Source organism: Battus philenor, unplaced genomic scaffold (assembly GCF_028537555.1).
Source record: "Battus philenor isolate CCGP_79_NKW_IND1 unplaced genomic scaffold, ilBatPhil1.0.hap1 SCAF_27, whole genome shotgun sequence".
Classification (NCBI taxonomy): Eukaryota; Metazoa; Arthropoda; class Insecta; order Lepidoptera; family Papilionidae; genus Battus; species Battus philenor.
This window is the reverse complement of record NW_027181690.1, coordinates 5414250-5441780: the sequence shown is the minus strand read 5'-3', so window position 1 is coordinate 5441780 and position 27531 is coordinate 5414250. Positions and strand designations below refer to the sequence as shown.

At 31.5% G+C, this 27531-nt stretch overlaps 1 protein-coding gene across 3 annotated transcripts; it reads right to left on the bottom strand.

The window, feature by feature from the left end:
• Window positions 1-2: 2 nt before the first annotated feature.
• On the bottom strand, window positions 3-27531 carry Dyb (Dystrobrevin). Of its 3 annotated transcripts, none has more exons than XM_068768844.1 (21): window positions 27283-27531; window positions 26261-26450; window positions 23725-23941; window positions 22120-22205; window positions 20959-21110; window positions 19858-19966; window positions 18429-18595; window positions 17238-17365; window positions 16515-16618; window positions 14628-14719; window positions 13328-13366; window positions 12379-12491; window positions 11001-11181; window positions 10296-10396; window positions 9406-9488; window positions 9177-9239; window positions 7639-7734; window positions 7348-7404; window positions 5662-5744; window positions 4522-4574; window positions 3-2889 (listed from the first exon to the last, which is right to left on the bottom strand). In XM_068768844.1, the coding sequence occupies exons 2-20, from the start codon at window positions 26433-26435 to the stop codon at window positions 4542-4544; spliced, it is 2079 nt and encodes a 692-aa protein (XP_068624945.1). In that variant the 5' UTR covers window positions 26436-26450; window positions 27283-27531; the 3' UTR covers window positions 3-2889; window positions 4522-4541. The 3 variants fall into 3 exon arrangements, with proteins under 3 accessions (XP_068624945.1, XP_068624946.1, XP_068624949.1); XM_068768845.1 differs by having other exon boundaries at window positions 11001-11178; XM_068768848.1 differs by having other exon boundaries at window positions 17238-17362.

The following is a 27531-nucleotide window of genomic DNA, read 5'->3' as shown; positions in this document are numbered from 1 at the left end:
TCGTTATTTCTTTCGCATTTGTTAATGCCTACTATTATCATCTGTCCTTGTCACTTGCTTACAAAAAGAAAAAGCGCAAAACGATCTCTGTCCCGCGAATATAGCATAGTAATATATACAGTAAAAGTAGTACTCGAATGAGCTATAAAATAATATTTTGGTTTGGAATTTGGTTATTACCGCAAAATCGGTGGCAAGCGCATTACCGCTATAAATTTATTCAGTCTTCAATAGTCTTGTAAATTCTGAGAAATTAAAATTAAGTTTTATAATAATCAAAGATCGGACACGCGGCTACATATTCACACTAAACTCAAGAGCTTGCTTACTATGGAAAGCACTTTTGTACAGTAATAAATTGATATTTCAGAATTGATGCTCTTATTATAGAATTAAAAGTATTTGATAATGTTGATGTGTTTGCTATTATAGAATACATTTGCGAATAGAATTATATTTTATTAACGGTTTTTAGCGCTCTCAGCTATCTCACACTCATTACATATGTGTATATATGTCTCACGTTCAAAAAATTTTATTTAGGGAATTAAGCTAAACATATAGCGACACTAATGTTATAGAAAATATTTTCTTATCTTCTATTCGATTACTTGCAAATTTTCAGTTTTCCGATTATTAAGAAGTCATCTCCATAGTTACATAGCTTCGAATAAATTTAGGTTAACATGCATCTGATTTTCCGATCTCTGCTTATTATCTTAACATTTTGTACATTCAATGTAAGAACGCACATTTCGCTTTCGCAAATTTAGTTAATAAAACTATACTGGTATTGAATAAATATTGTTTAAAAATAAATAAGTATATATGCAAAATATTTTTAAGCTGCCATAACTTAGCTAATTTTTAACATTTTAATGGGATTAAAAATGTTTTTTAAAATATATAATTTACTAAAGGAAGATATTTGTTAAAAATTTGATATTTTCTGAGGGATGAAGGTAGATAGATAATTAAAATGATATGGGAAGTATCAATTGACGTATTTGTACATTTTGGAAGAAATTGACGAATGGAAGACGGAAACGGAATAGCTTGCAAAAGGGGATCGATTATATATTGGCAGAAGGACAACTTTACATTCTTCTCTAGCATACAATAAAATAAAAAAAAACAACTCGATTTTTTTCCTATAAGTAAATTGTAGCCCAGGACTAGATATAAGCATGATCAATAGTATATATTTACAAATAACATAAGTACTACTCATATGGATTTTATATGTAAATATAATCCACGCAAAATATATCTAACACCACTTCATAATCAGATCAATATGCAAATCACCACACTTGAATAAAATCGAACAATCTTATGGTTATAATGTAACAGTATCATTTTCTATAGCAATTAATTTTAATTACTCGCAAACTTAACTATATACTGAATCGAAAACATTATAAGTTTCACACCATAGGAATCTTGAAAATCAAGTTCATAATAATCAAAAGAAAGGATGAAAATGTTTCGATTTTTTTCTTTACATGTAAATGTATTTAACGACATCTACTTTGTTTTATACGTTGTCCCATAAATCAACGTCGGCAGAAGCCTTGGTTAAAGTCTACGGTAACCGATCACTCGATTCCTCCTGATCCAATAACATTAAAAAAACCAAAAAAATAAGCTCTAATTTTTGATATCACTTGCCAACATTACAAAATTCTAACAAACAATGATATTTTCTTTTAAAATCATGCCATTTCGGTGTGAATTTTAATTTTCGGGCATTAGCCATAATCACAAGAGAATAAAAAAAATAGAAGAGTCTGAAGACATAGTAATAGAACATTACGCACCGGTATAGAAATATTATCACATAAAATAATTTTATTTTTCGAATGGCAATAATTTAGGGGTTAGCGTTGATTTATGGGACAACCAGTAAATACCATTACACATAATCTACCAATATCACACTTTCAACTAGCGGGTGTTATATTCATGTAAACGTACACATTAAAATATTTTCCACTACCTTTTATTTATTGGGTACAAACTATATTTAATGGTTGTAATTTTAATTTTTATAGAAAAATAATATTGGTACTGTTTTATATAGGATAGTATTTATGCATTAAATACCTATTTAATAACTGTAACGGGAAAAATCAAACCTTTTATAAGGCAATATTGTGTTCTAAATTTAAAAATGCGTACAGACATGAATCATTATGTATATGAATGATTGTTACCAATCTTGAGTATATAAAATAAGACATAACTTTTGAATGTAATAAAAGTACTATTTTGAATTCTCTTCGCCGAACAAAGTCAATACGAGAAAACGCAAAAACATCACTTAGATTGGTATTAGCTAGGTAAGGATGTGTTTACACGTACAGACACGTTCTAAAAAAATCCTGAACAATCAACATTCTTATGTTGTTTGTTCCAATATCTACACCTATTTAATGTGTAATTGAAAAATGTTATGCGAGTCGTAGAACCAAAACGAAAACCTCGCACCATAACAAATATTCTATGGATTGCTGAATATATAAGAAATCCAAAAACTGATTAAAAGACGAATACATATTTTTAGAATACAAAAAAAATTAATTAATTATTATTATAAGGTGTGTAACCTCATATAAAGCAGCCACGTGTAAACGCGTCTTTAAATTTCTTTGCAATTGTTGACACTCACAACAATTATCCGTCCATTTATTGAACTCTGTCCGGCAAATATATAATACAGTCAAAACCGTATCTTTGTTTATAGTAATATGTATGAAAATTAAAATAAAATTGTGGTTAATAGATAATTAAATAGTTATATGGTACATTGAAAGTGTAGAGTTCTGCATGGAGCTATGTCCGCGGGAAGTAATGGCCAGTACGTGCCGGCAACGGTGGCGGTGTATCCTGGAATGAGATAAAAATCAACTGAATACAAATTAATACATAAAAAATATGATAAGCAGCTTTTTGAATTTATTCATTATGTATCTAATGTTCGATCTGTATATTGATAAAAAGTATCTAAAACTTTGTGATTTATATTATTTATCTTTTAAATATTACTCATATCTAGTTATAGATCATCTATGTCACTTTACACCATATACTATACATATACATTATATATAAATACACATAGGTACATACATACATACTATTTATACTGACTATCATATCTCTAGGATCATAAGGCTCAGAGACATAAAATTTGGCAGGAATATTTCCTTCACCGAGAAGTCAGCTAAGGAGGTATCTTACGAAATCCCCGAACCCGCGACAGCAAGTCTCAGTCTTTTACTCCAATAGCTGTAAATGTTCCATAATAAATAAAATGTTGTTGTCTGAACTCAATGTGATGCTATACGATATATATATATATATATATATATATATATATATGTGTGTATGTCAAAAGTGGGTGGATCATGCAATATATAGACAAGATCCTCTCACTAGTAAGCGGACATGAAGTATTTGGTTGCATATTTACTTAAATGATTTTAGCTAAGAAATTCTGGTGGTGGCTACTATATGTTAATAATAGTTATATTAACAATAGTCACTACTTTCGGAGTCTCTCTGCCAATATACAGTTTGTCGTCTCACAGAACAAAAACTTACAATTATCGTCTCACTCACCCATCCAAAGTAGATATTAGAATTTAACAATATTAAATCATTTCCACAGTAAGCCAACGTTTTTACTATATGTAAAAAGGCATCCAAATGGTCAATTCCTGCTAATGAGCCATTGGGATAGTAATAAGATGAAGGAATCAGGGTTAACCAAATAGGTTATTTATCAATACATGTGACCAAAGTAAAATATTACGGTACACTACATTGAAATCTACTTATGTGCAATTGTAAAAAAAATACGGGTAGTTAAATTTTTATGACGAAGGCATTTTTATGACAAAAAAGGTTATATATATGACTTGTCGTCATTGAATTATGGCCGTTCTTTCTATGGTCAGTGATTACGTTATTACAATAGGATCTCGAGTAATACCCAGAAAGCTCTTATCACAATATAAAAATATAAAATAATATTTGTGTGTATTAAATAAATAATTTGATTTTTTTTAAAAACAGCATAGTAGTAACAAAATATATATAAAAATATTAGAATGAGTTGTAGATTTGGCGTCAAATGACTAATAACTTTTGAGACTGGAATATGCTGTTATATAATGGGAACACATAAATGTTAAAATAGTTTTAAAATTTTACATAACCACGTTCATATTGTAATTTGGTTAGTAATAGCCCTTGTTCTTTCATTCGTTTGACTCTTTTTTCTTAACATTAATTTTTTAACAGATCTGTTCTTTAGATCACTTGTATTTGTCTCAGTTACATGATATAAAAATATAAATAAAATATGTTTTAATTTCACTAAAATTCTCATAAATAGTATAAAAGACCATACATAAATAGATTTGAGTGTAATGAACAAATTAATAACATTTTATACGGACTGAGTAATAAAAGTTGAACAAAAAAATAAATAAAAATAAGTAAAAAAAAACAAACCTCAAGCAAAACCTGCAAGCTTAGGATTGTGTAATAACACTATGCGTAATATTCTGAAAATAAATAAAAAAAATAAAAGGATAACTGACATGCAAAACAACAAAAACAAATTATTCTACTGAAAAAATAATAACATAAACGTGATTAATTTTTTTAAGCAATTCTAAACACACCGCAATACTGGCTTCTCTACTATGAAATCAGCTTAGTAATTGTAGAATATTAAATATATGATCGCAGACAGTTTCCTACTGGTACTGTTGAAAATCTATGATGGTCGCTCCAGGAGTGAACATTCTGCAGTTAAAGTCATGATGACAATATAACTATATTATAACAACTGGTCGTGCTGATGTTTTTTTCTTCCCGGTTTGAATGAATCGAGAGAACTCAATAAAAGTGGCAACCTCGAGGATTTTTTTTGACGGATGGTCACTGTTGTTTTACTTGCATTTACAGATTCCGCGGACTTGAGGGCGTAGAGTGAAGATGGCAGTTTGCATATACGTTATTTTAGCCAAGTGATCGGGCCGCCATATATTATTTTCATTACAGGATTGGCGTCTCGACGATCCATGTAATTAGGAACTCTAATGTGATTGTTGTGTTGACTATTGTGAAGAGCTAGGCCTAGGCACCTGAGGAAGCCGTTAAGCTTCGTTATTATAAATAGCTCCAGGCTAAGCTCTAGGCCTCTAGCGCTCTGCCGCTTCAAACACAGTGAACCTTTAAAAGCAAATGCGCAAAGGCCATTTCCAACGTAAATACTATAGCGCTACCGAAACCGCTATACCACGCTTTAAGTTTACGCGTAGTGTGACGGAGGAAGGAAGGTAATAGCGGCCGTTCCATCTGTTCGCTACTAACGCTCGCGGAGGCTGCTAATTTTCTCGTCGCTTTCCTAAGGCGAAGTACAGCGATTTCGGTAGAACTAAAAGTAACAATCTGAAGCAAGACTCTGAAACCCCACGTACTTAACGAGGCTTTGGGTAAACGCCAATAAAAATAATTACATGTTTTTTGACACTCGTATGTTGAATCATAAATTATACTCAAGTTCAGTGCTACCCCCAAAAGAAACTTAGCAGAAAAAATCTATCATATATAGCTAAATTTATAATTCCATTGCTATTTATTCACCTGAACAGCGTTATCATGAATGTAATGGCGTGGCGGCTGTGGGCGTGGCATTGGTTCGTCGCTATCATCGTCTTCCTCGAAATCTGGAACAAATTATACGGGCCATTAGTTATAATTGACATTTTTAACACGAGTTGTTTGTGTTATTGGCAAATGCTATTTGACAGTTGACGTTGACAAAGAGTTTTAAATGACGGAGAGCTGAAAGCGTTTAGCTTCAATCTCTTTAGACAATAAGCACTAGGATTCATATGAGGGTCTCGATGAAGGTGTAACAGCCTTCTTAAACGGGTTGTTCATGGAGTGACCGAGGCGTATGGACCTTGGAAAGTGAACCTTGTGCTTGGATTGTCACTTGCAACGTATTTATAATTCAAATAGTTTTAGAGGGAACCGAACTGGGACTCGAATGGTTGAACCAAATTGATGTCAGTGCTACTGAAACTGCTGTACCGCAGTTAAAAGCGCAGCAAGGTGAGTGCCGAAGAAAAAATAGCATGAGCGAGCTGATGGAACGTAGGTAGGTATTCCCCTGTCTCACCGCACGTATACCTATGGCGTGGTACAGCAGTTTCGGTAGCACTTTAGTAAGCATTTATAACAATTGAACTTGTAGGCTATTAGTCTTTCGTTTCTGACACCGGTTAAAATTTATATACTGTATATACGGATTGAATGGTTACAGATGTAAAAGTTTTGAAGTGGTGAATGCTCATTTGCTGTCAGTTAATGTATGGAACACCTTATACAAAAATTAATGGTTTTAAAACTAATAAATAGCGTAATGGTAATATAGTAAGTAGAGGCATTTTCAAAATTCAGATTATTAAGTTTTGTATTTAATTATTTTTTACCAACTGTCCTTGCAGTTTTTGTATTGCCAGAAGTTATTGGCCTGTCGCATTCCAGTAGAAAAATTAATTAATGTAACATACTTCAGAGTGATCACTTTATACAGGTTATTAGAAATAGGTTTAAATTCTTTAAGCTTTTTGTTGAAAAATTACCTATATATCCACCCTTTAAAGCTTTCATATCTGTATCCTCTCCTGTCTTCATTGCCGTATTTTTATTGGTATAACTTGAAGTGATTTTTTTCCTTTATTTTGCGTATATTGTTTACCATGTACTATAAATTTATCGATTTAAAATTAGAATAATTTTAGCAATCGATGTTATACAAATATCGATAATTTTGATAATAAATATTAATTTCATTTATAACATAAAAAAATTATAAAATCAAACTGTCTGTCATGCGTAATCATGCTAAAGACGTTCTCCAAATCAGTTATTCTGAATTCTTCGACTATTGAACTATATGAAATTACAATGGGAACATGATCAAAAATAAAACTTTAAACTCACGGAAGAATATAACACTGAATTAATTCATAGATTTCCAAAGAGCAGTGCCGCCCCGTAGAAGTTTTCATGAAGGCGGTAGCGGGTCCAGAGGCAAATCCCCCATTTGAGGCAAATGTCCCCCATTTGCCTCAAATGGGGGACATTTGCCACAAAAATATCTCAAAATAAAAAAAATATAGCTAGCTGTCTAAAATGTTTAAATATTTCTGAATATTTTCCCGGTAAAGGCAGTAAAAATGGTAGCTTATGATCTATTCAATGTTGTATATTCTCCCGTTTGAACGATTTAGCAATATAAACTAACAAATAAATACTAACCTCTTTGTTTTCTAGACTCCAAACCCCCTTTGACCGTGTCCTCGGTGTCAGAACCCTCTGCAAAACATTTATGAACGTAAAACAATTAAACATTGCCAATGTAAATGTAAACCTTTGTTAAACATATAACGAAATAATTTAGTTTTAAATAAAAACATGCAATGTACTCGTGCCACATATCAATTTATAGCATGCTGGTTGGAAAATTCAACTAAAAGACGGTAAATGAAGATGATTGGCTAGTACAGTACAACTTTTATATAAACACGATTAAAATATAAAGAAACTGACCGGAGTTGAGTTCACGTACAAGAGTCGACATTGCGTTGGTGACAGAGTCAGCTGCGTACAACAGGTCGCTGCGCAAACTGCGATTGTCTATTCCCACTGCGAACAAATATATTAACATTATTTTATTAAATGAATACTATTACATAAATAGAAAATTGTTTCCATACTATGGTTTTCTGTAAGATATTGCTTTGTGTGATAAGACCGCCCATTGTACTTTTTTGTTTGTTATTATTATGAAATTATTTGAATATACCCTAACGTGTACATTAAAGCTTATGAAATTAATATGAAGTCAAAATGTTTACTATCGACTTTATTATATTCATTTGAGTGTCAATAAACAAATCTTGCAATTTGTAAGAAGTAAAGTTTATCATAGTGGGCTTATTATAAAGAAATTTAAAGAAGTATTTACACATGGCCACTCTTTAAGTGGTGTTTTACAAACCGCTTAAAAATTTATAAGTTACACTTCTGTTTCTGTACTACGGTTGTCTATAAAACAACATGGGTGGTAAGGCCGCCTCTTTATTATTGCTATTTAACTACTTTATTCTTTTTTGTTGTTGTTGTTGTTTTTTTGTTGTTGTTGTTGTGTATTTTGTTACACATACAATAATAAGTAATATAAAGAACAGTCTACTGTATTCATTTCTAATTTTTAATATTTTCTAGATAGCGGAAAAACACCGACCAAATTGCTATGTTGCTATTGTACTTGACATTAATGTTTTATATAAAGGTATAGATTAAAAAGGAATTAATGTAGGAAAATGCCAAAACACGTTCAGTCGTAAGTTAAACAGAAACTATTAACATTAGACCTAGTGTATACGTACACACGGGTGCAAGTAAACGCATACTTAACACGTTAATCAAATAGTTGAGCATTTTTTTTGTATTAATTCTGACAAATATAGTATATTTGTAGAATTCAAACAATACTTTTGGGATTAACAGGTTTTGTTACTTCTGCCCATATTATATGCCCATATTCATAATCTTAATTTCAGCCGTCGGACGCATGCCTATATTTCTAATAGGACCGATTGAAAACGGCCTGCATGAAGCGTTTTTCAACGACTATAACGATGTCATCTATCTACCAAGTAGGTTGACGTCATTCGTCCGTGGTATCCACTTCAGAACCCGCGGGCCAACTATCTGTTCCGCTCGCTATGTTGTCTGCCCGCTGCCACTTCAACTTGCTAATGTAATGCTAATCCGCTGGCCTATGTCGCACAGTTATGTTTGTTATATGATATTATTACATTATTTCACATGCAAAGTACACGTTTTGAAGCGGAGTTCAGGATCAAGTATATTTGTAGCGTATTTTTCATATCACATATGTACGTACACCTCTATTAAATTACTTCAAATCCATCAAGCAGTTGTAAAAAAATAAGCGGAATGCGACAAAACGGATTTTATTTCTGTATTATTATTAATAGTAGTAACATTTCTATTTTACAAGATATTCAACAAAGAGTATTATTACCATTAAATATCAAAAATAGATGAAAAATACTAACTTGTAGTGGGCCGTTGATTTTGATGAAAACTTCTACCATCATTGCCCATGTTGTCTATGCCACCTAAAAAAATATGTTATATTGGAGTATAAACAATTCAAGATTAGAGACTGTCCTTGGTCAGGTTAATTTGCCAAAGATTTCTTATTTTATTTAAAGTTTCTTTTAAATAGTCAATTTTAAAACATTCAGAGGCAAATTAAATAAAGCAAAAATTTAAAGTACTTACCAAGGCTATGAGTCATGTCGATTCTCTCACGTTCACCGAGAGATGGCGTTTGTGGCGCACTACGTACACGACCAGTTGTTTCTCTGAAAACAACGTTCTCTATTTTTGTAATTAAATAATGAATTTCCTTTTAATACTGGAATTATACGAGCTTATTATCGGAATACAATATATGTCGAATTTTTGGGGATATAGTAATATTGACTTTAAGATCGCACTTACTTTTATTTTCAAGAATATTGAACCGAAAAACATGTCTAAACATAACAAATATATCTAAAACCGTCAAAACTTAGTTAAACAAGTAATACGACCTAGTTAATGAAATAATGGAGAATAAATTTATAGTGAATTCATATGCGGTGGAGATAGAAGCACGAGGTTTAAAAGTAAAATATCTGTAAATCTTGCTATATGGTTTAGGCCCGTCAATGTATTAATTTCAAAAAAAATATTTTATAGGCGTATGTCAGCTTATTATTGGAACGGACTTTATACTACAAGTCATTTAAATTTTTACAATGTATATGGATATATTGAATTGATATAATTCATATAAATAATCCACGCGGTCCATTAATAGTATGCTAAGAAGTTACGTCGTAATACAATTTATGACTTTCTTGTTATAATTATATTTAACTCTTTTATTATAGAAGTTATTTATTTATAAGACTTTTTGATCGACTACTAAAATAAATGCACATCTTCATAATCGTGATCATTTGTCTTTTTGAGTATATGTACTGCCAAAGCAAATACAAAGCTTACATTGTTGCAAATTAGTTATAATATAGCAGTTGTTGTTTGTAAAAACAGTTTTATTTATTTATTATGTTTAGTTATATTCCAGCATTAGAAACCAATATAAAGCCTTATATTCATTTTACCTTTCTGGTGCAGACGGCTGAGGTTGAGACCCTGGTAGTGGTGGACTCTTGGTGGACCGAGGTGATGAGTTGGGCGTCGATCGCGGAGACGATTGTTGCGTCTATGTTATATAATATTAAGTATTAACAATTATTTGTGCAACTTTCTTATGATTTTCACTCTAGTTTATATGACAGACGTAGTTGCATTTTATTTCGTTTGCTAAACAAGGTTTCACAACAAATCTAACGAATCGTTCGAAATCAATAATTATGTTAATATATTCAATCAATAAACATTTTGTTTTATCGCAAAACTAGTTTTTTTTAAGACAGCCCGACAGTTATTTTAATCTTGTCTTTTTTAATAAATATTTTTTAAACATGCTTAATAATTTTAATGTATATTGATACAACGTCTCGTACGGGAAGTCAATTGAATTCCGTACGCTTGAATGCTGACATGTATTAAGTTTATTATTCAAATATGGCCTCTATTATATTCTTAATAATATTTTTTGTCAAATAAAAAAGACTATGAACTTTAACTTTTTTTCTTAGAAATCTATAAAATAGTAGCTCCATAGTAATGACGTCACGATTTTTAAAAATATATCTGAGGCTACTATTCCTGAATATATGTGCGTATAAGTTTATATCACCTTAAGATTAAAAAAGCGTATATAAAGTATATATATTGTATTGTGTTGTAATTGTTCAAGTTACCTTCAGCATTCTCATCAGGCCCTCTAGTTGTTGCATAAGGTGTTTGCGCGACTCCTGCAGAGAGGACAGATGTCCTTCCAGTTCATCTTTGCGTTGCCGAAGGGCCCTCAGCTCCGACACCAGAGGCGGGGCGGAGCCTGATGCTGAAGCGCCTGCGTTGGCCTCCGCCTCTTGCTGCCTTCTGGGCAAATGATGCTTTTAGGAACTTTTCTAATTTCTATTTATTTATTAATTTTTTTATCAACATATCACAATAGTTCGATTTGAAATAAACTAGAACCAGATTGAACTGCCCTATATCGTCATCATCTCTTTTCATTCATCATCATCTCATTCATCTTAAAGCTACGATTTCTATTTGATCTACCTAGTGTACAAATTTACGTCAAAAATAAAAACAACAATTTTAACTTATGAATGAAAACTTTATTAGTAAAGTCATAGTAAAACATGTTTCAAGTTTTTTTTATCGTATGAATATTACTTGTAAAATATTTTCTGTATGGAACAATAATCTTAATTGGTTAATACTATAAATAGCGGTAGTCGTCAAACAGTGGTTATTGTCGTAACGCCAATAAACTTTTTTTCCTATTTAACGCTTAAAAAAAACTTTTATAAATATTAATATTTTTTTTATGCAGATAACCTATTAAAATAATAATTTATTTTTTATTGCTTTGTTTAAGAAAATAAATCAACAGTTGCATATTAAGAATTATGACAAATAAAAGATTTTTTCAAATGTTATCCAAAATAAAGATTACATTTTTTTTTTTCAATAAATTTCTTGATTCCATAATTTATGTTAATTTAAATATTTTATTTTTACTATATTATGCCTTACAGAATAAATTCTGAACAGATAACCTTGTTAAAATCGTCAAAGGACGCAGGTTGTTTCGAACGGAGTCTTAATTTTTTTAAGGCCCCGTTTTTAAGGAACTTTCGTAGATATGACATAGGGAAAGTTCCTGTCTTTCATGTACATGGTGTTAAGAGTTAGTGAGTTTTTAGTTTTTAAATATTTTCATTTTCCACTTTCATGCTTCATATATTCTTTTGTTCTTCAACTTTCTTCCTTCATAATTTCTGTCACTTTTTTCATTTCTTTCAGGCATCGCCTTACATCCGTCACCTTTATTCTGAAGGCATCACAGATTTTATTTTTAATTATAATAGTTCATTACTATCACAGACTTTGATATTAATTTACAAATTGCGCCTTTTATGTTACTTTTTATTTTCTTTTCTAGTAAACACCGATACTTATTTATTTAGCTAGTCTAATAATAAATCTCTTGGGCAGGCCTATATCCAGCAATGGACATCTGACGACTACGATGGTGTTGATATGTAAATATTGAAACAGACTTACCTCAGCCGTGCAATCTCCCGCATAATTTCCCTGTTTTTAGCTTCTAACTGAGAGATAAGCTCTCTTTGCTGTCTCGCTGCGTCTACCTCCGATCCTTCTGAAGACGACCGACCCTGGGAGTTAATGATTGATTATTACTTTTTCAATAAGACAAAAATTGTTAAAATGTCCAAATACTATAGACCAAATTAAATTTTCATAAATAAAAATAAATCACCAAATGCAACAAGCGTTAAATTCTAGAATGTTTCGAGCAAGTTGGCATTTTTTTTTAATTCTCTTTAAAGCGTAAGAAAGAATCTCAAGGAGAAAAAAAGTATAAAAATTGCAAAAAAAAATGGTAAAACGAACATTTTTTTGCACAAAAATCCTATCCTTACAAACATTTTTGTTTCTAATAATTGTTTTATTATTAAAACATTAAATCATTTTTTAAAATAAAATGTCGAAAAACATTATTGGACTGCCATTAACAAAATCCAAAACGCATTTTAAAAATAAATTGAAAAAAAATTTTATTATTCAATAAACGAATATTTAAATGCTATGAATCTTTAACAGTGATGTCATATGTGATGTGATGTAGTAGTGATGTATACAGTGTGATGATATATCTGATATAGTCAATTTGTATAAATCTATATTAAACTTTTTAAAATATTTGTTGTTGTGGAGTTTCTTCCTGCTTCTTCTCCACAACTATAACACCTTGCGAAGTAGAGTATAGTCAAAAATAAAATACATTAAAAAATAACCTATAAGTTGACGATCAATAAGAGTTCTGTTAAAAGTTAAAATGTTGAATAAATAAATTTTATCTTTTATCAACAAACAAATCGGTCTAAAATACTTTTAGTTGGCTATCTTATTTATTGGACCGCCACCGTCATTATCTTTTCACAGTATGAAGTCTATCAGGGCAGATATTAGAACATAGAACAGTACTCACTAACTCTGGTGTCAAGGAAGCAGATCTACCGGCACGGGGCTGTAAATTTAAGAGTATGTTAACAATAAAATTTTGCTTAAATTTTTTTTTTGGATTGACACATTGACATTGGATTTAGCACACCGAGAATGAGTAAAATTACGTACTTTTGCTAGATTCGGTTTTACAAAATCTATCGCAGAAAGTTCTGAAAGTTTGGTTTGTACAAAATAGTAAAACCGAGTGTTTAAAATATTAATATTAACAACGTGCCCAATCAAATGCCGACGACTATAAATAATATGGCCGCTTTCAACCAGTCTTACTGGAAATCTGAGGCCCATGCCCAGCAGTGGTCTAATGTCTGAAATGGTCATGACAATGATTAATATGTAACTTTTACAGATTTTACTTAGAGTTAGTTGTATTAACTATTCGAACAAGTAATTATCTTAATGCAATTAATATTTAAAAATAAAATTATTTGTTGTACTTTATTTTGTTATGGTGCAAAAGTTAATAGTTTGTTGTCTCACTCTCGCAAGCAGGCATAATCATCCGTCCCACTCACCCATATGTGACCAAAGATGTTTTCGATATGTAAGCGATCTTTTTTTAAGCCAAGGTTTTAATTTATACATAATTATGAAACTAAATGCAGAAAACATTAATGTTACAGTTTAATGCAGTGGCGTAGCTAGGGGGTAGCGAGCGGGGCGGCCGCACCAGGCACCACAAGCAGGGGGGGGCACCAAAGTTGAAAATATTTTTTTTGAATTGTTTTTTTTTTCGAATGTTGAATAATGAAATGTTAAAAGAAAACCATAATTTAAAGTAAATAACATAAAAAGAATATAGAATTATTCAATTTTTTTTGCTAAAAAAGTTGTTAAATAATATGATTATTAAAAAAAGTAAACGGTTACAAATTATAATATACACAGTGTTTAAGCCTTTCATTCGCAAAACACATAAAGTGTTTTTTAAAAGAGCTCTAAATCACAAAAACGCATATCTGTGTTTCAAACTAGTCGACACTATTGATTTTGAAAATGTGATTAATGACTTTGCAGGCCAAAAAGCGAGGAATGTTCGTTTTTAAATTTTCCCAATAAATTTTATTAAGATCTAATGTTATTTTATATACATTTATTATTATTTTGAACCAAAAAAAAATATATATTAACTACATTCTGTTCTGAATTTTGAAAATATTTAGACTCTTTGGGGGGGGGGGGGGGCACCAAGCCCCAATCTGCCCCAGGCCCCAAATACCATAGCTACGCCACTGGTTTAACGTGTTATTTTTTTAATTGCATACCATGGTTCTGTTCTCGTGAGCAAGCCTTGCTGCGTATCTAGCTATGAGGCGGTGTTCGTCGTCCACACCGCGAGATAAATGCTCAGCTATACCTGGATAGTAAAAATCATGTTACAGTTATACGTTCGAAAGGATAACCAAAAAAAAAATGGCTAAAAATTAAGTTCAATTTTGCCAGGGCTATGAAATATATAAGAGTAAGCCTTTTGTGAAAAAACCCGCAATTTAATACGCATAGAAAACACGCGAACGAATATTTCTTCTACAAAAATTATATTTATTAAAATTATATGATAGAGTACAAAATATATGTATTGAAGTTAAATATGATGGCACATATAAGACAGTACTCCTAATAATACTTAAGATGCCGGTTAGTTAATTACGATCGGGGTTTAAATTTCGCTAATTTTATAGTGGAATAATAATAATTTTTATTTACACCAGTAATTTGTTTCAATTTCTCAAGAGCTGGAAATAGGTAATATAAATTGAAATAATGAAATAAATCGATCCTAGTCAAATATAATCGTTCAAGTTGTCGCGTTTGGCTCGCGAACCGCAGTTTGGCTATCCCTACTTCAATTAAACAATAATAAAACATTCGTCAAAATAATATTAACCCTTAATTAGGCGCATGGGGTCAGGGCCGCTTGAAATTCAAAAAATAATGGCTTACAGTCTTCAGAGCGTGCTAACGCTCTTTCTAGCTTCCTCACTCCCCCCGGGGTACACAAATTAGTCACATCCAGAACATTAACTCCTGCGCACACATCGCTGTCCTTTAGAGAGCTGACCCCATGCGCCCAGTTACGTTCCATTTTTTGGCAAAGGTAAGTATTTACTTTTGTGATTTTTTTGAGTTTATATTAGTATATTGTTTACTATTTATCTTTGTATGTGTCTATTTTGATACGGTATGATTTCTTTATGTATTTTTGGGTTTTTTTTTTATGCTTTTCCTTTTTTTTCAATTGAAATGCCTAACGACAAACAAGTATAGCTATGGCTGGATGAAGTGCTTGATGAAGAGTAAGATGTTGCTTGTTCGGATTCGCAAGACGATACTTTAAACGATGCTGTCATTGATAGTGTTCATAATTCAGAAAGCGAAATTGAGGAGTCTGAACATATCCAAGACATCCCTGTATCAACGGAAGATAATTATTTTTTATCCCGACATACTCAGAGAAATGGCCCGAAAGTGAAATGGTGTACTCGTATGTATGTATGTACCACCATCGAACGAGGACAAAATATTATTTTACATACCTGGAGTATAAACATGCCATCAACCTATTTGTCATACACAAAGTGAATACTGAGAAGACTTTGACATATACAAAACGGATTTTCTTGAAGAAAATAGCTCGCATACAACTACGTGCTGTACCAGCGAAAACAAAAAAACGGCTCCACGAAGTTTATAATGTGAACAAGGCGGTTTATCAATCGACAACTAAGCGCGGGCGCTGTTCATCATGTCCTAGAAAGTACGACAAAAAAGTGCCAACAAAATGTTTCAAGAGTCGTAAACTTATTTGTCAGCAACACTCAAGGATTTACTGCGTCGGATGCAGAACAGAAGATTCCGCTGATAAGGCCGAATAAACTATTTCTTAAGTTGATCTCGGCTACGCCAAAAAAATTAGTTTAAAGAGAGGTTTACCGTTTTGTTTTTTTTTTTAATATTTTTAATGTCATAGTAAGTATTTGTTTCTTAAAGTTAAATATATTAAAGAACTTTATTAATTACTATAGAAAACTATTAAGTTTTATTCCTTTTTGATACTCCTTTCCCAATGTTTTTTTGGGGTCATTTAAGACCCCATGCGCCTAATTGAGTGATTTTCTTAATGCGCCTAATTAAGGGTTAAAAGTACATACTGCGATGCGTGGATCTAGAAGACCGCGAATCCAACGACCCAGTGTTTACGTATCCGCTCACATATTCCGGGAATCCGTTGTGTGCAGGTACCGGCGATGGTGGACTAGAAATAAACAATCACATTATTATCCTTACAATTATTATAAAAAGTACGGTTTACGCCATTGGTGACCAACCGTAGCAATTTTAAATTACGTTTTAAGTATTTTTATTATTTACTATACACTTTATTTTAGTGACTATAAACATTTTATTACATTATTATTAGGTTAATAATACATATTTTCATTATCACCCATTAGAAAAAAAAAACGTAATCAGCGCATTGTAATATTTTTTTCTTGTGCTATAAAAAGGCACAATTGTATGCGTTTTCACTGTTAATGTATAACATTTAATAGCTAGTTATTGACTAGAGGATATACTGTGAACTCAATGTTTCTAAATATGTAAGACTTCTGACTCATCAAGATACATAGTTTCTGATTTCTTGGAAATCTATGGTTGAGGTCTATGTCCTGCAGAGCTTGTGTTACAGAAATGATGGGCACATCGCTGGTAAGACCGACGGCAGTTAGTGACGAAAGCTTCGTGAGTGGCAAGTGGCGTTATACCCGGTGTGGGTAGGACACTGCACAAAGTGGTCCCTCGATATAGTCGGCAGCATGTATCCGGTTACCGTGGTGACCTTTGGCGGATATGATGATGATGATGAAACTCACACAATGTGACTGAGGTTGAGAGTGCGCTCCGGCTGGTCCGGATAGCGTGGCAACTGAGGACGCGCGCGTTCTGGAACGCAGCGGAATGACTTGCGCAGCGTGGCGCCGATTTGCTTGGACGGCGACTTCTGGTGACAAACGCAAACGAATTAACGCTAAGTTTCCTAAACCTAAACTAACCTAAACCTAACCTAACCTAAACTACCTTACAACATATATTTTAATTTTTGTTTTTAATCCAATTTTATGTTCCGATATTAAGTTCTATAATTTGATATTGTTAACATTGATGATCGACAAAATTTTTGGTGTAAAAATTAGTGACAGATACATGATACATAGAGGAAATAAAAACAAGCTCTTAATGACTAAGTTAGACAGTTAAGTTAGGCTAGAGTATTTTTATACTATAAACCATATTATAGCATTCAAAAGTTTTAGTTGAACGAGATGTGTTGATCTTGGTTTGTTGGTTGATATTATAATGTATACATCAAACATTGTAAAATTTCATTTAAAATAACTTGAGGTTCTTCTGGTTATTTTTACCAGATCAGCATTTCGAGCCGGTAGTATCTTTCCACTTTCAATGGTAAAATTATTAACGATTCAATTATGAATATAAATACCTGCTTAAATAAAAATAGTTTAATTATAATTTATGTCAGTCTAATAGAATGTGAGGTTCATGGGCAAGAATCGAAAATTTTCAATTTTAAAATAGATTCTCTCGTAATGAACGCGAAATAACAATAACAGCCCTTGCTAATATAGCTGTTCAATGCCTCATTTTTTGCAGAAGTCTGAATGATTACTTGGAAGTTATTACTTTTAATTACAATTTAACATCATCTCTCAATTAAAATTTACTTCAACACCTGATTTAGTTATTTATGTGTACTTTTTTATCTATAGTTTGTGTAATCGACAAGTGCAGAAAGCCTTATAGAAAGTGGGACAGTTTGTTAATGACATTCAGTAAGGATAATATATCTCTCATACAACATTTGCATCCGTGTAGTAAAAAAATTTGTTGAAAATGAGGCTTTGCTAATAAACACAAAAGTGTGGCATTGTCATGTTAGTAGTTATTACTATACATACACTATGGTTTATATTTTTTAAATAAAAAATAATAGCCAGGTCGGCGGTTTGCATTGAGTTAATATAGAAATTAAATATTCATCTTACATATGCAGCATATTCCTTGACCTCATGGTCGTTCGTGTGTGGAGGGGAAACTCTACCCCTCCAAAAGCAATCTTGACACAATGTATATCCAGCACATCGAGTACAGCGGTAACGGAAACCAGTAAGAGATCCTCGACGACAGACACTGCACGCTAGTGGGTGGACCACTGAAAAGAAAATTAATTGTAGATAAAAAGAGATGGTGTGGAATTAAGACATCATGATTCAGAACTCTTGGATAAAACTTTTAGATGAAGTGTTAGTAAAACAAAAGTTATGTTGCTATTATTACACAATGTATATTTAATCTACTAGTCCATCGAACAAATGGTAGTATAAATAACCAGTTTCAACCTTAATTTTCATAATAAAAAATGTAAAAATCGCATTAGGGCGTAATTTTTCCGCATTCCACGAATTCACCATGCGTGTGATAAGGTCCGCATTGTAGAGAGAGGGACCAGGTACGATGCCTGAGGCTGATGATCCACATAGCTGGTTTAAGACCTCCTGACAATGCATTGACCTTCACCGACCAAACACTTCTCACTATCTAACCAAATTTTAAATGACCCTTCAAATATTGTTTTGAAAGCCCATTCATTCGGTCCAATTCCTTCAGTAGGCTACAAAGAGGTTTCACTATTTTATCTCCCTCTATCACATGCAAATTTACAATTAATTCAGTCCTACTTATCTCATTGACTAAGTTGAGGAACTTGTTCACCTCAGTTATGTAGGCTTTAGGTATTAGGTATACATGTTACATAGGGTACAATTAGTTGTACTACTGCCATACATTTCAATGTTTTTAAAAGAGGAACAAATCCACTTCCGAATACGTCACCACTATTTCCTAGAGAATTCTATATTATTTACCATATTATAGATGTCCATCATATGTATATGTACTCAATGATGGACACGATTTCCATTAATATCCCGAATAGTGTACTATAATATAGTGACAGAAAGCTGTTTTGTATATATATATTGTTCACTAGACTAAGCAATATAGCTCTCATAATCGCTCTTTTGTAAGTGAAAGGGACGATTATAGTGAATGTTAACAATTGCAAAGACTTCTAAATATTCATTAAAATATAAATACTTTTTAAGAAGAATCAAAAGTAACAATTTTTCTAATACAGCTAAAATATTTGTCATTGTCCGATTCACTGTCAATTTATGGGTTTATTATTCTAAAAGCAGCTAAAAATTTTTTATATATTTTTCTTGTCAATGGAACAACACTTAACTGAAGATTTCCCTATGTATGTAAACGCATCCATACGTCATTATGACGTACTAATTCGTGTTAAGTTGCGTTATTTGGCTATGATAGCATATTTATGATTTAGAAAGACAATACAGTAAATTCAAAAACTGGGTAGAGAAGCAAACAACATATAATAAATGTAAAAATTACCATTTTCAACGCTCGCTAAACGATGTAAAAGTGGCAACCAGACGAGGCATGGAGGTCCTGGGTCAGACATTAATGTGTCTAAGAAATCATTCACTGTTATTTTTCCATTCTGTAAATAAATAATAATATCAAATTGACATAACATTAACATTATTTTATAAAAATTCTTAACTATGTAATCAACAAGATATGACTTAATTAACTAAAAAAAATGTACAACAGCTATCAATATCATCATATCCATTGCATGATACAAACTTTCAATAGCACTAGTTGGAAGCAGCATGTATCCCGTGTCTTACGATGATCTTAACGAGACCTTAACCGATAGTAATCTAGAATATGATTCTATTGCGTTTATATTATCTTAATGTCACCCTATTGTCTCTCAACCAATTCTCAGAGATTTATAATATAGAAGCATTTTATGTTGTATTATTATCATTTCTGGTCATAGACACTGCAAGGCATAGGCTCTCTCAAAGATATTTATGGGGGGATATATCATAATCGCCACGCTTGATAATAGGGTTGATGATCACAGTATGAAATTAAGGTAGCCCTCTGCACCTGGGCTGCCACTGCTTAACCCACTTCTTAGTTGTATAGAATGTAGTAAATGAACTATTTAGTTGTAAAATAGTTAAAACATTACCATATATCATTTTTATTTATTAGATTTAAGATAAATGCTCATCTTCTAAAGTGTATATATTATGTAGTAATAATTATATACACTTTAGAAGATGTAATTACATTATTGCAAGTAGTTGAATATAAATGTTTGATTTTGAACCAAATTTGTTTGATAAACACAAACAAAACAATATCCATTAAAATACTTTTATGTTCTTAAGTAACATTATTTACTTTTTATGTTATGGTGCATCATTATATTTATACTATACTATATATGAGTAGCCGTCCATTCCGCTTTGCGAGAGTCCACTCTAACCAAGCGGAGGAAATTTTTTGGCAGACCTCTACTTAGTGAAAGGAATACTCCAAATTTCAAACCTCTAAGCCTTATGATTTCTGAGACATCGCGATGAGACCGTACATAGGTGGATACCTTCTACACTTTATATAAAAAAAACAAACCTGATTAAAAATGGAGAGTGCTAATGAATCGTTGTAACTAAAGGAGGGTGACTCGTATACCGCAGCCGGCAAAGCCAACACCTCGCGCAAGTAATCCGATAGCCTCTTCATTAGCAGGTGACCATTACCATCTGACAGCTGTGAGAAGATATCTGCGGGAAACATTACATTTGTGGTCAGCATAAGTAATGTGATAGGACCAAAACAAGTCATTGTTTTACTATTACAGTTATAAGTATATTCTCAAAGTTTGATAAATTTCTTAGATATTTTTAAATCATATATTGTGCCCGTATTTTATACATATTTATACTCTACAGAACATGCACAATAGTTTCACTTTTTTATGTTAAGGAATGAACATTGTCGCCTTTAAACTGAATGTTATTATTTGCGACACAACTAATGCACCTATCAGAAAACATTTGTATTGTTTGGTATTTAATATATCTATAATACTTAAATATAAATAAAATACAAATCATCAATATTAGAAATACTTGAAGTAACAATCAATAGAATACTTATTTTTTTATTGATTTTATTACTCTGACAAGATTTCTCAAATTAAATTTTTCTGGTTAATAGTCTCTTATTTACAATTTAAAATAGTCTAGACTAAATAGCTAATAATTTTTTGTTACAAATTCAATCCATAAAGCAGCTGATTCGAACTATTTACAATTTTAAAATCAACAATTACAAAATAGAGATAAGAAGGAAACACTTATAACGATAGCCATTGTTGCCGCAGTCTAATCTTCTTTTGCAATTCTTATAAGGTGACTTAAAGTTATAAGTTCAAAAAGTTATGCACAAAAGTTATTAAGTAACTTCTTCTTTTCAGTGAGGCATAGGCGATGACCAGTCTGCCGCTGCCCACATCCAGCGACTTCCCGCGACCTTGAGTATAATATGTCGACGAACCGCCTAGTAGTGGGCCTACCCACGCCGTGTCTACTGGCTCGTCTTCGCCATTCGAAAAGCTTTCGGCCCAATGCCACTTCAGACGAGCAATTCTTCGAGCTCTTTTGCAGATCTCCTCATTTCTGATTCAATCTCGCAGAGAAACTCGGAGCATAACCCTCTCCATTGCTCTATGGTATGTGACTAAAAAGATACAATGTTAAGAGAAATAATAATAAAATTGTTTAAACTTACATCTTAATTTATCCATTAGTTTCCCTGCACACATTGTTGCTAAAGCAACCTTTATTGAGAACACTCTAATTTTCCCCACATTATCACTGTAATAAAAGAAGAAAATCTCTATAACTTTATGATCATCAATTTTAAAAAGTTGTTAAGTTACAATACTAGCATATTAAGGAAAAGAATTATGTAATAGATTAGCAATTAGTTATTTAATAGCTTTTGAAAATCAGTAGGGAAATTTTGACAAGTAAGTTTTACTAAATAGTTCCGAGGAATTTTATCAGAAAATATTTTTCATAATTATCTATTTAGGTTAATGTAAATATCAATAAAATGGTTTTTTATAACTCCACTTTATAATTTGAAGCGGAGGGATAACATGGTAATAAAGAAATTTGTACAGTAAATATTTATTTTATATATCATATGCCATGGTATACCACCATATTTTATATATTACATATCATGTACCAATGCTTAAAGTACATGTGAATAATTCAATCATTATTGTGATTTTTTTATCAGAGCGAGATCGTTTTCCTAACAAACACTGTGCTCATTTCATAGCTACAAATAATAAAGAAATCAATTGTGATGAAATGCACGTTTTGGATAAGTTAATCTACAAATATACCATTATCCTAACTTAACTTTTGCCTGTTATTCAATTAGAGTCCATAAACACTCATCTTTATAAAATATTAAAATTTATATTTTCCATGCTGGTTTGTAAGAAAATATTACGGTCTATTAAACCACTTAAGACATTAACTTTACACCTTTTGTACAAACTAAAGAACCAATTAAAAAGCTCTTTAGAGGGTGTTCACTACATAATTTTTTTGTATTGCACACAAGCATTTTGATCTTAGTTTAATAATAAATTTATGGGTTTTTTACAGTATTGGCATCATTGCAACGAAGCAACAGATTCATTGTTCAGGCATATCACAAGTGGCAGAAATTTTCCTTTATTAAAGTTTTTGCAGTTATAGTAAACAATTGAACTTATACAAAACCAATTTTGAAAACCTAAACTTCTTTTACTGGCTAAAATTAACCCAAGCAAATAATGCATTAACAATAACATTGCCTAATTACTTTCAAAGACATTAAATGAATTTTTTCCTTCATGGTGTCAAAATCTAACCCAAACTAATTGTAAGTGATCAAAAAAAAAAACACTGCTTTTAAAATTGCAAAAGCGGTTGCGCTTATTTAGCTGACCAGTTAATGCCACACTTAATTCATTAACCATTCTAAAAATTAGTTTGAAATAGTGAAGGTGAATAATGCAATGCAGTGAGGCCTAACCAACCATTTTTACAATAATGTATCTGTGGATATATATTGTTGACATAATGTGTTTATTTAGCCTCTTGTATCATTATGATTATTTTAATTATTCTTATGGGATATATTATAGTTTTATTAAAGATACCGATAAGAGTTAAGTGATGTAAGTATTGTTTTAATAAAAAAAGATTTGCCAAGTTTAAGGCTAAACCTGTTATTTGGGTCCTCTGCCTGGAGCACTATACCCAGGCTGTGCATGGTGCTCTCTCTACAACGAGATGGATCGGGACCTTTATGGTGACTGCAAAAACTTACCCAGTACTATAAGCTGATAACAGCCAATTCAGTAACAACGCCGAGCATGTCTCTACAGAGACCTGATGTGCTGGGGGAAGCCTCTTATTCAAGTTATGGTACAGTGAAGATACTAAAGTCTCAAGCCTTGTCACATTTACACAAGCATTTGGCTCAAGTGTATTTAAGGCATTTTCTCTGAATGCTTCTATCACATTCCATATATCAATTACGTGCACTGGAAAGAAATAATTATATAATCAATTTAAATGTCCAATTAAAAAATAACTAGTGTATGTTGTGACATACTTTGATGACAATTCATCAATAAATTGATAAATATGCAGTTATGAAACATTAAAAACTAAGTCATTGTTTAAATTGGTCTAACAAACTATAAATATATTCAAGGAAACATCAACAATGTAGCAATTATTAATATAAAAATCATCATCATTATAGATTGATATTTGGATGCATATTTAATTGAAGCTGTAGAATAAGCCTTTGATATATAAACACTTATTATCTTAAAAACCCTTGAGTATGATTAAGTGATTGGGAGGGTCAAATATACATCCACTTACAATTAATATAATAAACTACACTTGCTAAGTGCTAGTAAATGCAAAAAATAGATGCTATTGTCACATTGATAATTAGCGACTCATTAAAGCCACCTCCATTATTTTTACCTAACAATAAACCTGTATGGACGTGCTGCATCTTCATAACTGGTACCAGGTAACCATTAACAGATAATCACAATGTTTTATATGAAAAGAATAGAAAATGTATCTTTGCCAATATCTTATTTTCAACTAATGGGCGCCCACTGCACGTCATAGTCTCCTCTAAAGATCGCCATGATGACCGGTCCTGCGCTGCCCACATTCAGCAACTTTATACATGGTTGGTCCAAATAGTGGAGACCTACCAACGCCTCATCTACCAGTTCATGGTCGCCACTTGAGAAGCGTTCTCCAAAGGCCACCCGTTCCAGGAGCGATAAGTCCTGCCCACTGCCACTTCAGACGAGCAATTATTCGAGCTAAGTCTGTGATCTCGGTTTCTCTGCAGATCTCGTCATTTTTGATTTGATCTTGCAGCGAAACTCCGAGCATGGCTTTGTCCATTACTATCAGGGACCTTGAGCCTTCTTGTCAATCTTTTTATTATTAACCCCTCGATGGCCGAGAAGGGAGCAACATGGCGCTTGTTAGTGCCAGGAACGATATTTTTATTAATGAATGACATGTTATTATTTATGTTTGTCCTGTGGTTTGTAGTTTATCCAGAGCAAGCAATTTTAAACTATATCTTTAAGTTAATTCTATATAATGTAGCCTAATTTGTTCAAGGCAGATCTAAAGCGTCGACACCATGGTTTTGTGGGCACATATGTTCATAGGCCGTTGACAGGTTAATATCATAAGAAGATATCAAGTACTTGCATATGTTTTTAACATATTATTATATATTTGCAGATTGGTTTGATTTAAATTACTAACATCAATTATCACTTCAATGAATAATGTTATCCTACCATACACTGCATTGCAATTTAGTGTTATCAATTATATTGACAATTTGTTTCAGTTATCTAAAACAAATAGTATATTGTCACATTAATCTTCCAACAGTGACAGCAATTTTTTAATCACCAAAATTACATTTACAAATAACAGAATTACAAATAACAAATAGGTTTTACACCAAAAATATCTATATATAATGACATACTTTTTGCAACTAATGAATTTCATCATTTCATTATACATGGATAATTATTTTCATTAAAAATGCTAATTAACCTGTTTTTTAATGCTTTATCACTTCAGTGACACTGTAAGTGGAAGGTCTTTGAATAGTATTACCAAAAACACATAATTAAAAAAAATAATATGATCTTTTATTGACCATTGACTTATAAGGAAGAATAATTATTGCTCTTTTAAATAAATTTATTATGCTACTATAATCAAATCAACATACTAGACAGTGGAGTAATAATCAGTTTAATTATTCAAATTTCATAAAATTTGAGATATTATATGAAGCTACGCATTTGCCTTTCAACTTGCTTCAGCCTCTGCACCTAGTTTTATGGGTATGATAAGATACCTAATGATGATAATACACCATTTACCATCAGGCTTAGATTAATAATATTTCTTTTCCTAACAACCAAATTACTGTACTTGATAAAAATGAAATTAGTTTTAAAAATACTATATAAACAATTATTTGTTACCGCTGTTGTTGTATGCTGTTGGTATCTTAAATGTACAAATCATTTACATATTCACAAATACTATAAAGGCTGACTTTCTAATCATAACAAAAGTTGCAAATTCTGCAAAAACAGAATATTTGACAGGAAAAGTATATGTAGACTTAAAAGAGTATATATTTACCTTAGACATACAATGTTATTTCTTCTAATGTCTACTATTTTTCTTTTAAAAACTTACATTAATGTTATAAATTAATTGTAGTTAATAAATATTTAAAATATATTTTAATATTCCAGTATTTAATAAAAAAATATACTTACAATTACACTTCTTCTGTACATAGCGAAGTTTACAAGCAGTCCTATATGATGCAAATCTGATCATGTCAAAATTTTGCTCTCTCATTTCTTGCAACAATTGGGATCTTGGGTCAACAGAAGCATTGCCAAGGGTTACAGGGGGCATGACCCCCACAGACTCTCTTTCCAGAGACATTATTAGAGCTGCAATCTGCAGTTTTCAATATTAAGCAATTACATAAACAATGACATAAACTTATATATTTTATTTACATGACAAAAAATTTCCAGGATTAAACATATTTTACATAGCAAACACTCGACAATTTATTTCCATTGAAAAAAGGTAACTGTTACAACACATAACTAAGCAACCAGCTTACCGGTTTAACCTTTGATAATAGTGAGTTTATTTACAAATTTTAAATGTTTTTTTTTCCTTTACACAATACTATATTAATGTTGTCAATAATTCATATTAAATGACTCTTGAAAGAGGCAAAAAAAATATGTAAAGAATAATATATAAAGGCAATATATAAATATTTTTCTTAGAGTAAAAATTTCTTAGAGTCAAATGTTTTTGAACTATATTTTGTTATTTAGTTTGGCTAAATGGAACAACTGATTAACCACTACTTATGATGTTCTTTTTACAGTAATGATCTACACTAACTAGCCTTACACTACACAGGTACTTTTAAATACAAGAGTGATTCACCCAGGCTGTGATGACTCAATACCTACAATAAATATGTTTGCATACTGAATAATTATGCGACGCAAAATAATGTTATTTTTTTTAGTAATATGAATGTTTCTATAATATCCATTATTTTTGTTAATTACAATCATCTAATTTATGTCATCTTTATTTTTTGAAGAGAAGTAAATATATGTTTAAGTATTAAATGTACATGAAAATAATTCACGTCTACACTAAATTAAAATCAATTCAAAATATACGAAAGCATATGTGTAAGAAAATTGTTAGGTTGACACAATTAAGTAATAAACCAAAATAAATAATACTAATATCCTACCTTCACTTATCTCATAACTTTGTTGACATAACGATAATGAATTCACGGCAGTTTATGATTCTTTCGTCGTTATATCGATTCAAGATAATGTCCCGTATTTTCTTTTAATTACACTATGTCACAAGCCCACATTGATTCACAAATTTTATCACAAGTAGACACTTGCGCTAACTTAAAGAAATATTGTTTGTGTTTTGAAAAAAGCTGTAATTAAGCGTTATAATTTATTCAACAAATAAATGACCGAAT